Here is an 11249-nt window from a genome sequence, read left to right on the forward strand (position 1 = left end):
AAAGGAGATCAGTCTGGGGTGTTCATTGGTTTTGAAGCTGAAAGTCCAATACTTTGGCCACCTGATGCAAAGAGTTGACTCATTTGACAAGACCCTGATGCTGGGAAAGATTGAGGGCAGGAGGAGAAGGGGACGACAGAGGATGAGATGGTTGGAGGGCGTCACCGACTCAATGGACATGGGTTTGGGTGGACTCCGGGAGTTGGTGATGGACAGGGAGGCCTGGCGTGCTGTGGTTCACGGGGTAGCAAAGAGTCGGACATGACTGAGCGACTAAACTGATCTCCTGATGAACTTGAAGGCAAGAGTATCTTAGTCACTGGAGCACCCAGAATACTGGGAACCCAGTCAGCTCAGTGCTCAGTATCTGTCCTGTAGTTTGTTTTCCCTCCAATGGTTAAAAACACTGAGAATTCAGATGTAATCAATTCTCAAGAGCTCCTACCATGGAGGAGGGGAGGTGGGGTGTATACACTAAGTTAGGAATGCACAGTACACTTCCTATAAACATAGCTCATTGAATCCTTTCAATTACGGAAGGAGACAGGAACACTATTTTTGGTAGTTACAGCTCATAGATGGAATTTGTGAAGGATCACAGGCTGGTAAGTGACAGGGCCCATTTCTGGAGCCAGATCGCCAAGCCCTCTGCTCCTTCCGTACCCCACAACCAATGCCATGGGTCCCCAGAGTTGAAAACCTCCCTCCTAAAGACCAATTCCAGGATTAGAGTGTCTGAGATGCTGGCAAGGAAAACAGGAATAGAAAAGGTTGAAAACTTTACCACATTATTAGTGGAATCATCACAAGTTTGGGTATACACCACACCAACAAAAATCGGTCAATTCAAGGGTTATTGCAAACAGGCTTAAACACAAGTTACATATTTAAAAATCAATAACAAAGAATTTACATGGCTCTTTCATTTTTAAACTTTAATATGCGAGGGCTTAAGAAAATAAATCCAAGATTTTTTTTTTTTAAATAAAATCAGAGAGCCTAGGAAATCATGGTCAAAAAAGCCATCTTAGTTCAAGACATAATTATGTGACCTTTCTCTATGCACAGCTCTCTCCAGCTGGCTCGTCTTTGCTCTGAGAGGTTGCAAACTGTGGGCTTTCTCAAAGCAGCCAGGAGCCAGGCCCAGACCTGGGAAAGCACGTCATAAATAACAACTGATGGCTCGTCTCTGGGAGCCCTGACAGTATTGATCCTCCCCCCGCCCAAATCAACCTGATGAATCTGTCTCGTTTTCATATTATAAAGGGAGAAGTGAAAATGAAAGGTTTTTGCAGCACCACAGTTTTTTTTTTTTTTTTTAAGCTAGGGAGATCGTTCTTGGCTGGCTGTTGTTCATCAAGCCTTCCCCTCTAACCTCTGTGCCAAAGCCATATTTCTAGTGCTGGGTCCCAGCCTCTTTGAAAGTTGGGTGGCCCCTGGCATCCCTCACAGCCAACACATTCCAAACTCATCATTCCCTCCACGTGGTACAAACCCTGATGGAGGAAAAACTCAGTCCATTCTTTCAGCCCCATAAGCTAACCATGTGGGGAGCCAAGGCCATCTATTTCTTCTCTCTTCCATCTTGCCTTCCACACCATCCCTGCTGCTGTCCTGCTTCTAGATTCATCGACACTGTAGCTCCCATGCTCTAAAGGGTATGCCCCACTTCTCTTTCCAGGGGGAGTTCTGGCTTTTTGTCCAGGTGGTAACCTGTTCCAGGCAAGCCCAGACCCAACAGAATGGAAAGCCTTCCTACTATCAGCCAAAGCAAATCCCTCAAGGGCAGGATGTCCAGTGAATTGCCCTGGTTCCCAGTGGTGCTGTGCCAGGCAGCAGTGCTCCCTTGGACCCCCTAAGATTCTCAGCCTTTCGGGAAGTCCTTGTTTTACCTCCTTTGGGTTTTGGGTCACATTTCTTTGGATGGTTTGCCTTTGGCAATGAGCTAGAAATCCAGAAGTTGGGACAAGGGTAGGTATGGGATACCGGTGCACCTTGCCCACGTTTCTGGGGTCTGTGAGGAAGGACTTGGGATGAATGCAATGTGCGCGGATTCTGTAGGCAGCTCCTGATTCTGCAGGTCACTCCAGCTACAAGAACCTTTGCTTGTGCTCAACCACCTGCAGCAGTGTTTCCCAAATGTTCCAGAAGGCCAGGGCACGTCTCTGAGGGTAGAGAAAGTGCCTGGAAATCTGCATCTGGAACACACGCTGCAGGCAATTCTTATTCTCGAGTAGCTCAGAAAAAAAACATTGGATCTCTTCTTTTTGACAGGTATCTGGGGTCCGTACTATAGAATTATTACCATAACAGAGACCATAGAGGATAAAGACCAGGAACAAGCAGACCTTGGAGCCAGGCTCCTTGGGTTCAATTTCACCTGCCTCACTCCTCAGTGGAGCCCTGAGCTAGCCTCTTAACCCCTCACTGTCTGCTTCTTCCTGTGAAGAATAAGCATGATAATGACACCCACTTCACAGGTTATACGGATAATGTGCTAATGCACGTAGAGCACTTAGTTTAGTGGCCTCCACGCGCGGGCACTTGATAAACATTAGCTATTATTATCCCATAGACCAGAGACTGCTGAGAGGCAGAGCTAAAGCCAGATCTGGCCTAGAGACCTATTTTGTTTGGCTTGCACATTTTCCTTTTTAATTGAGCCAACATTTAAAAACTGGTAGATTCCTGGCCATTTTAAGACACTTGAAGACCTGGCAACAAACGCGGCCTGCTTTCCCCTCTGGCAACCATCACCTGGGGCGGGGTCCCTTGGCACTCTTCAGAAAGGGCATTTCTTCTCTGTTCAAGACCAACCCCCATGCCACTTATTCCCCCCCTGGTGGCTCAGACAGTAAAGAATCTGCCTGCAATGCGGGAGCCCTGAGTTTGATCCCTGGGTGGGGAAGATCCCCTGGAGAAGTAAATAGCTACCCACTCCAGTATTCTTGCCTGGAGAATCCCATGGACAGTGGAGCCTGGTGGGCTATGGTCTGTGGGGTCGCAAAGAGTTGGACACTACTGAGGGATTAACACTTTCACTTTCCCATACCCCCGGCCCTTGCAGGAAGGCAATCTCTATTCTAGACCAGTCATCCCAATGTATCCAGTGTTAGGTCTGAATATTTCCGTTATGGATGCCAGTCTAGCTGGTCTCCTTATGCCTACTTCCCACCTCCCTATTTGGCTTCAAGATGTCTTCCCAGCCATGATCAGCCTCCCCAGCCCTCCCTGTCCACCTAGTCCAGAGGTTCCAACTGAATGCACATTAAAATGACCTGGGACACTTTCAAAATCTCACGTCTAGATGGGGTATTTCTCCTCCTTGCTCAGGTGATCCAGAAGTACAGCTGCACGTGCTCTAAGGTTGGTGACCACGGGAGCCATGGCCTCCCCATTCTGCCGGCCCGGCAGGCACGTCCTGCCGACACTGTACATCCGAGGACAAGATGAGTCGTGTTTTCCTCCCGACTCCTGTTTAGTCTTGCCTGCAACTCAGCTTGTGTTTAAAGCCTGGCTCCCCAAACAGACTGTAAACTCAAAGAGTGGGTGGATCGCACACCTCATACTTCTTTTGCATCCTCGACAGGAAGACTGGGGTGTCAAGCACACTATGGCTGCCTGATGAAAAGGCCTCTTCTCAAATAATTGAGCATCCACGATGAAGAAGCCATGGCAAGGGCAACATGAAGACAAACCACAGGCTGGTTTTCTTGAAGCTTGTGGGTTTGGAGGAAGAGCAAGTCAAGGGCACCGCTGATGGGGATGGAAGGTGAACTAAAATGTGCTACAGGAAGGAAGGAAGCAGGAACTCGAGGAAGGGGAGGGGACCCGAGGCCCTGGGAATCAGGGGAGGCCCTGTGCAGGACGTGTCCTTGATAGGCCACCGGGAAGGGCCGAGAGGAACGAGCAAATACATGCATGAGAGAAAGCTCCTGGCGAGCTGTGGTCCACGGGGTCACAGAGTTGGACATGAATGAGCGACTGAACAACAAAGGAGAGCAGCAGCACCTTAAACGCTGCACCCGCCAGCATCCCAGCTGGGAAGAAGAACGGGAAGGGCAAGATTTCCCGGGACCTCAAACGGTAGGGAGGAGGTTGTAATTAATTTGATAAGTCACTCTAGCATCCTTCTATAAACGCCAGGCAGAGGGAGAGGTGAGGGGTAAGTGGGAGGAACAGGCAAACACACGGAACCACCGGGCGCTGCCAGCCGGGGTTGAGAAAGGGAGAGCGGGGCCCAGAGGCAGAGCCCCTCCCCTACACCGACATGGGGTCCTCCCCATCCTGCCAGGGCCCAGAGACCTCAGACATCCTGATCTCCACCATTCTGTCTTAAGCCCTCGTTTACTGTACAGAAGTGACATCACATTAATAGTTGCAACTTTCACAGCACAGATCATCACAGAAATAAAATTTCTAGTCATGAAACTATCACTACTGAGAGGGCTATTATAATAAAGAGCTTATTTTTCTGCTCTTTCTCCCAAGTCCATGCACAATTTATAAAGACATACAAAAATCCTGAAGAATATGTTTAGGAGAACCCGCCTCGCGGTTCACTGTTCCTCCCCATCACCGTCATTTTTAGAGGCATCACTGGTTTTGGATGAACACTGGGGCTGGTTCTGAAAATAAACCACCGGAGGAAGGGCCCGAGAGACAGTCCTAAACAGAAAAAGCAATTCCATCAGGAATCCACTGAATCCTTCCCATGGGCCAGGCACTGGTCTAGACACCTTACGGCATGAACTCATTTAATCTTCCCAATCCCATGAAGTAGGTAGGATGATGCCCCCATTTTACAGGGGAGGAAATGAAGATGCAGAGGTTAAGCGGATTTGCCCAGTGACACATTGGTGAAAGAATAAGAACCCAGACACTGGCTTCACGCTCCATCGTCTGAATCATTTAGTTTACTTTGCCCTTTAGGTGGAGGGCATGGGTTCGGTACATAGAAGCTTTCAGCTCTCCTAAGGGCCACCAAACCCAGAAAGGCTCAGAATGGATGGGGCCACAGGGTGGCTGCTCGGGTTCTATTTCTGGAGCCTCAAAGCATCAGACACAGAAAAGGGGCCAGGGAGGGGTGAAGTCTACAGGCTCTGAGTGGACCTCCCGTGACCCCCAGTGTCCAGAGCTGCAACATTCAGGATCATGAAAACCAGAGCTCGGAGAAGCCCTTCTCAGCAGTCAGGCTGAAGGAGCCAACGGGATCTCCTGGGTAGCCAGGCATGAGCTGGCTGGGAGCACCAAGGGTGGTTGGCTCCCCTGCTTTCTGAGATGGACTCCATCCTCCATAGAGTCCTTCAGGGGAAATCCGCTTCACTGTTGACCACAGGTCTCACCAACAGTTGCCCTGATCGAGACTGTACCTGCAGGTAGCACCTTTCTGGTCTGTGGATTATAGACCAGCCATATCCCTGCCTCCTAGTCAGTGGACTACCGCCACACTGGATTATGTTTCACTTTTGGGCTTCAGGGCTTGAAGTGATTCTATTTTTAGGCTTTCTCAATTTCAAGAGTTAAAAGAAGAGGTTTTAAGGAAATTAGTTCTGGCTTTTAGGGGATGAGGACTTCCTCTGAAAGAGTTAAACTGACCGGCCATTCTGTTTAGCCAGCAATCTTCAAAGACGGCAGGGCACCTGGTCTAAGGTCACTAGGCAAGGGCGCCTGACCTCTGAAAAGCACAGCAGTCACCCAGGATGTGGACGGCCCAGACAGACCTCCAACACCAGAGCTACGGCGTACCCCTCTCCCAAAGACGATGGCAAAAATCCTTCCAGGTTCTATTCTCAGTGAAGTGTATGTTTCACTTTCCGAGCACCGGAAGTGTCATATCCACAGAAGTCTGCAAATAACACAGAAAGCTTTAAACATGCTACTATCACGTTTCTATGAGTCAGTCATTCCTTCTGGGTTTTTTTCTTTTTTAATTCCCTTTCACTGAACATCTAAAGGAGCTTCGCTTATTTTGTATCTTTGAGAATGAGCTGTTACTCTAAAGCCAACTGTTCAAAGGACACTTTTGTTTGTGTCTATTTTCAAAAAGTGTAACCATTCCTGAAGGCAATCTAAAATACATTCTACTCATCCCAATTTTCCCATACAGGGCACATGGGACACAGTTAACTCTCTTGGCGAATGAGGCTTCTAAGAATTCAAGTCTCCGGTTTCAGTTCTGGCTTTGTCGCTAGTTAGCTTGTGACCTTGGGTAAGTAACTCAACTGCACTGGGTCTTAATTTCCTCACCTGTGAAATGAAGGGCATTGGGTCACATGATGATTCTTGCTTTTACAGCTCTCACATGTTATGATTCAAAGACCATCAAGAATATCAATTATCAGCTGTGCTAATTGTAAGACTTGTTATAAGAATGTTGCTGGGACACTAGAAATGGCCCCAGACAGTTGGGCTAAAGTAATAGAAAGCAGACAGAAGTCAATCACTTTTATTCTTCCTACCTCCTCTGAACTCCTCTCTATTCCATCAGCTGTCTGTTCTATCAACCTCCGCTGATGTAAACCTAAGCAGTGGTCTGTTTCACTCAGGTTCTCCAGCAAAGCAAGGTACACAGGCTTTGTGATTACAACCTGGTGACCAGGGGGTTTACCTCTTTGATCCGGGAGCTTGGGCACCCCTACTATAGATGACCGTAGCCGCCACAGCAGTTAAGGTTGGAGGCAACCTGAGAATACATCCTTGTAACCCACGCATTCTTGGCGTTCTAAAAATGCATTGCTTTGGGGGAAGAGCGTGTGAAGCAAAAGTGACAACAGAAAACAAACCAATTTCCCTTTTACTGATGCAGAAGCTGTATGTGTGATCCCTCTGTATTATCCCCACCGTCACCTTTGTGGATTCCTTGACCCCATCCCAGTTGCTGCTTTTTTGTCTCTTCTGCTGTACAACTTGTCCTTGGGTAAGATACATTTTCCAAGTCACTCTTGGAAGCCAAAGAGGGGGTCAGGGTAGGAGGAAGAAGATACCATTGGTGGTTTCCTATACTCACTGCTTTCCCAGTTAGCTGGCCTTCTTAGTCCCCTGAAAAATGATTAGTGTAAAAAAAAATGCTTCTCAGCCATTGTAAATACAGTACTCGAAACACTATTTTTAAGCTGCTAACAAGCATGAAAAATATGCATTAAACCACATGCTTAGTACCTCAAAGAATTCAGGGAAGTTCCTCTATTTAAAAACTAAAATGAAACAGAGCGTCTGATAAGAATTGCAAGCTACCTTCTTTGCCACGCACTATTTGTGGTGGTTTCACGTACATCTAGGAGGGACATGATTTAGTGAGCACAGGCGGTGGTTGATTTTTCACTCATCCTAGTTTAAAATGTTAGTAGAAAGCAGATGGTTAAAAAAGAAATGGGGGTTGGTCAGCCTAGGAAAGTGGATGAAAACTGGACATACAAATGGAATATATGTAACTCATGTCAAATTAGAAAAGCAGCCAGAAAATCAACTATGAATATTTGAAGCCTTGCCAAATGGGTCCAGGTCCTTTGGAGGTAGGCTAAAGGTATGGATGGTGTATCGCTGGGAATGGCAATAAAAGACAACTATGCATTATACCTGTAAGAAATGAGAATAAAAGCCACTTTTCTCTATAACCTTTCAATCTCCAGGTGCTGTTATTTATTCATGTCTAAGCTTAGAGTATTATTTTCTGTTTTCAAGTTAGCTTTTACACAACACAACATTAATCTCAGAATCTACTCTTCCAAGTATTACACAAGGTGACGATTTATAGAAAAACAGAAAAAAAAAAATCCTTTCCTGGTCGCAAGCTTGGGTTCTTTAGCTCACAGAGCCACATTTAAGAGTGCTTTGTTTCAGAGGATGATTAGAGTGGCACCATGGGTACTGATTATAGTAGAGCTATTTGTACTGCCCGAGTCTGGGCACTGCATTATATTAAAACTTCCATTTTGGGGTATGTAGTGACTAAAAATTCTCTCCTAGCTTAAACTTGGCACTAACCATCTATCTCAGCAGAAGCAAGATTATTGAGTACAGAACCACAGGAACCCAGCATTTTTCTTCTTTTATACTCATACAGGAAAAAAAAAAGAAAAAAAGACTCAGCTATAGCATCTATGGTTTCTCCATTCTTACACGGAAATTTCAAGCATTGTGGGTTTCTTCCCAAAGTCTAATCAGCGGGTTGCTCTGGCTGGATCAAATTAAATCAGATGTGACAGGTCATTGTCGCTTGCATTAATAGATCCCAAACTTTCTAGAAGTGGGATGAACTCATTCAGCTGCTTTTTAGCAAAGGCAGAAAATGATGAAGCCCCTTCAGTTCTAGAAGACAGTGCTTGTTGACTCTGGTTTCCCTAGATCTGTTCTGTGTCCAACAGCTCGTCATCTGAAACTGGGTTTACCTGGTGCATGTCTATGCCATGGCAATGATGAAGAGCTCAGTTCTACAAAAGCGACAGAGCACAGGCTGCACCCACGGATGGTAGGTCCCTGGGATTAAGGGAAGGGCAAGGCCAGAAAGTGAGGGTGAGTTGATCTACATTTGTCACAACTCAAGCCACAAGCTTATGCTGCGGTAGTATATCACCGCCATCTCTAACACAGGCCTGTCCTAGTGATGTGTCCTTATTTTATCCATTCTTGAAGATCGCCATGACATATGGATTTAAAAACTCAGTTAGGTATGTTATGTACCACTTTAGAAAGAGTTTTAGCCATTTTACTCATACATGTCAACAAAGGGGCAGTGTGCACAGGTTCTTACATTATTTCTCTAAGTTAAAAAAAAAATAACATTTCTGGATATCCATTTTATTAGGCATCTACTATTTGCCTGGTTCAGTGCTAAGTGTTTTACTTGCACTGTCATATTTAACCCTAAAAAAAACTTTCATGTTCATATTTCTTATTGCCCCTTTTTTTACAGTAGTGTTGGTGAGAGAGATTGTTATTTGCCTAAGATCTGATGACTTGTAAATGACACAGGCAATTGCAGCAGTAAGGCGGTACTAAATGTGTGTGTGTGTATATATATATATATAAATAATATATATACAAATAATAGATACACATATACATATGGATTTTTTCCACATTAAAAAAAAAAAAAAAAAAAGGTGAAGAGTATGCTCTTAGTTTTAAATTCCAAAGACAGAACGTGGAAATCAGAACCAGGTAGGTCTGCAACTCTGGCAACCTCAACAGGATTTCTCAACCTGTTTTGGATGGAAAGTGTTTAAATGATCTCTTTGCTCAGCCAATCACTTAGCACTCCCCGAGCTGTCTCTCCTGCTTAGGGAAAGAATATCAACAAAAGTTCAAGACTTAAATAGAGGGCTAATACAATTTTGATAAGAAAAAAAAAAAAAAAAGAAACCAAACTTTATATACAGTTTTCGTGTCTTTAGAATAATCATCTCATGAAAAGGAGGATAAAGTTTTGAAATAGCTTGGAAGGTGGTGAGGGTAATTTTCTATACTTAAATACAATGAACTACAGAGAAGTTTGGCTACACAGTTTCAAAGACTGGGCCCAAGTGGGCTAAAATTCAAAAGTTTAAAAAAAAAAAAACCAAACCGGTGGTCTTGCAATTTCCCATGATCAAAACTACCCTCCCATAAATCTGCATCAAATCCCAGAAGTATGTCAATAGCTGGTTGTTTCAGATTAGGTTTATGATATAGGAGCAGAACTGAGTAGGGGGCATATATGCTTGAAATATATCCAAGCCTGTTTAGGTAAGGTCAGTAATAGTATTTAATGTCAGTAAAAGCGTGGCATATTTCTGTGACAGAATCCGGCACAGTGGATACCGTATGTGTGAGCAGGTCCTATCCTCTTTTCCCCCCTGCTGGCAGACCCTAGTCACTAAACGCGGTGAGAGCTCCTTTGACTGAGAAGGTATCACACATCCCTACCAAGTATCTCCGGGGCTGAAAAGCACTAAAGACCCAACTCGAGGAGAAATTGAGAAAAGTCAGGAAATAAAATATTTCCTTCTTCCCAGACCCATCTCTTGCCCCCGAAGTGCTGCCTGGGTGCTGCCGCTCTTAAAGACCTCTGCAGAATCCCGAGTCTCCCCAAATTTCAGCCCATTCGGAGCCGAGACAAGGTGAGGTCAACGTTGGGTACGACCAACCCACCATTTATCAAAACTGGGTCTGGTTCGTTTCTAGCCTCGTGGGGGCCAAGCCTCACCACGAGGGAGAAGACTGGAGGCATGGAGGAAGGGAATGCAGGAGAGAAAAGGAGAAAGGGGGAAGACCTCCCGGCCACACTTCTTTCTAGTATCAACAAAAAAAGAAGCCGCATACTGACCTAAATCATCTCTCAAAGGCGCTTTATAAATTACAGGGACAAAGGGAGGGGGTGGCGGGTGGCCTGGGAATCCTACAGACACCCTACCCTCTGACCCGCCCCCCTCCCCCTCCAGCACAAGGGAAGGAAGACAGAAAACAGAGCTCAACTCGGCCATCGGCGAGAAGCCCCCCTCCGATCGCCCATCCCTCGGCCCCCCTAGGAAAAAATCCACGTAAACGCCATACCCACCCCCTGGGGCGGACACTCCTGCCCCCTGGGTTCCTAGAACCGGAGGCCGGGGCATTTACTTAGTTACATTTTTCTTGCTTACTCATTTCCCTCGAGCACCCAACCCCCCGTTCCCACTCCAAAACCCCGCTCAACCGCCTACCCTCACGGCTCCAGCCCCCCAGCAGAATCCTGTGCCCCCACGGCGGCGGCGGCCCCCCGAGCCGTCCCGGTCACTAACCTGCTGCTGTAAGGGCATTTCCGAAACCAGCCTGGCTCCGGGGGGGAGGTGGGGGGTGCCGGCTGGAGAGGGGGCCCGGAGGGCCGAGCGGACCGGCGGCGCCGGGCGAGGGCGGGCGCCCGTGGAGGGGGGGGGTGCCGGGGAGAGGAGAGGGAGGGTGGCCGCGCCGGGGGCGGGTGCGAGGGCGCCGGGACGGTCCCAGGCCAGGGAGCCGGCGAGCAGGAGGAAGTGGGTGCCCCCTCTCCCCCTCCAGCGCCCCCTCCCGCCGCCGCCGCCTCCTCCCCAGTCACAGGCGCGTCCTCCGCGCACGTGTGCGAAACGTCACCGGCGGGTCCCGGGGAGAGGGACAGACCCAGGCGGCGGGACGGGAACACGGCTGCCCCCGCCCTCCGTCGCCGGGGGGCGGAGAGGGGGACAGGGCGGGGGGAAGGAAGGGGCAAGGGGAGAGGCGGGTCAAGGGCAGGCCCGGGGCCCGGCGAGGAAGGCCCGGGC

The 11249-nt window shown here is 47.7% G+C and overlaps 1 protein-coding gene across 1 annotated transcript in view; it reads right to left on the bottom strand.

The window, feature by feature from the left end:
• Positions 1 to 11006, bottom strand: part of E2F3 (E2F transcription factor 3) — an 82792-nt gene extending 71786 nt beyond the window's left edge. Inside the window, exon 1 of the mRNA XM_027524293.1 lies at positions 10758 to 11006. Coding sequence (XP_027380094.1) covers positions 10758 to 10775 — 18 coding nt within the window. The 5' untranslated portion in view covers positions 10776 to 11006. The remainder of the gene's footprint in view (positions 1 to 10757) is intronic.
• Positions 11007 to 11249: the final 243 nt, after the last annotated feature.

The sequence above is a fragment of the Bos indicus x Bos taurus genome, chromosome 23, assembly GCF_003369695.1.
Source record: "Bos indicus x Bos taurus breed Angus x Brahman F1 hybrid chromosome 23, Bos_hybrid_MaternalHap_v2.0, whole genome shotgun sequence".
Classification (NCBI taxonomy): Eukaryota; Metazoa; Chordata; class Mammalia; order Artiodactyla; family Bovidae; genus Bos; species Bos indicus x Bos taurus.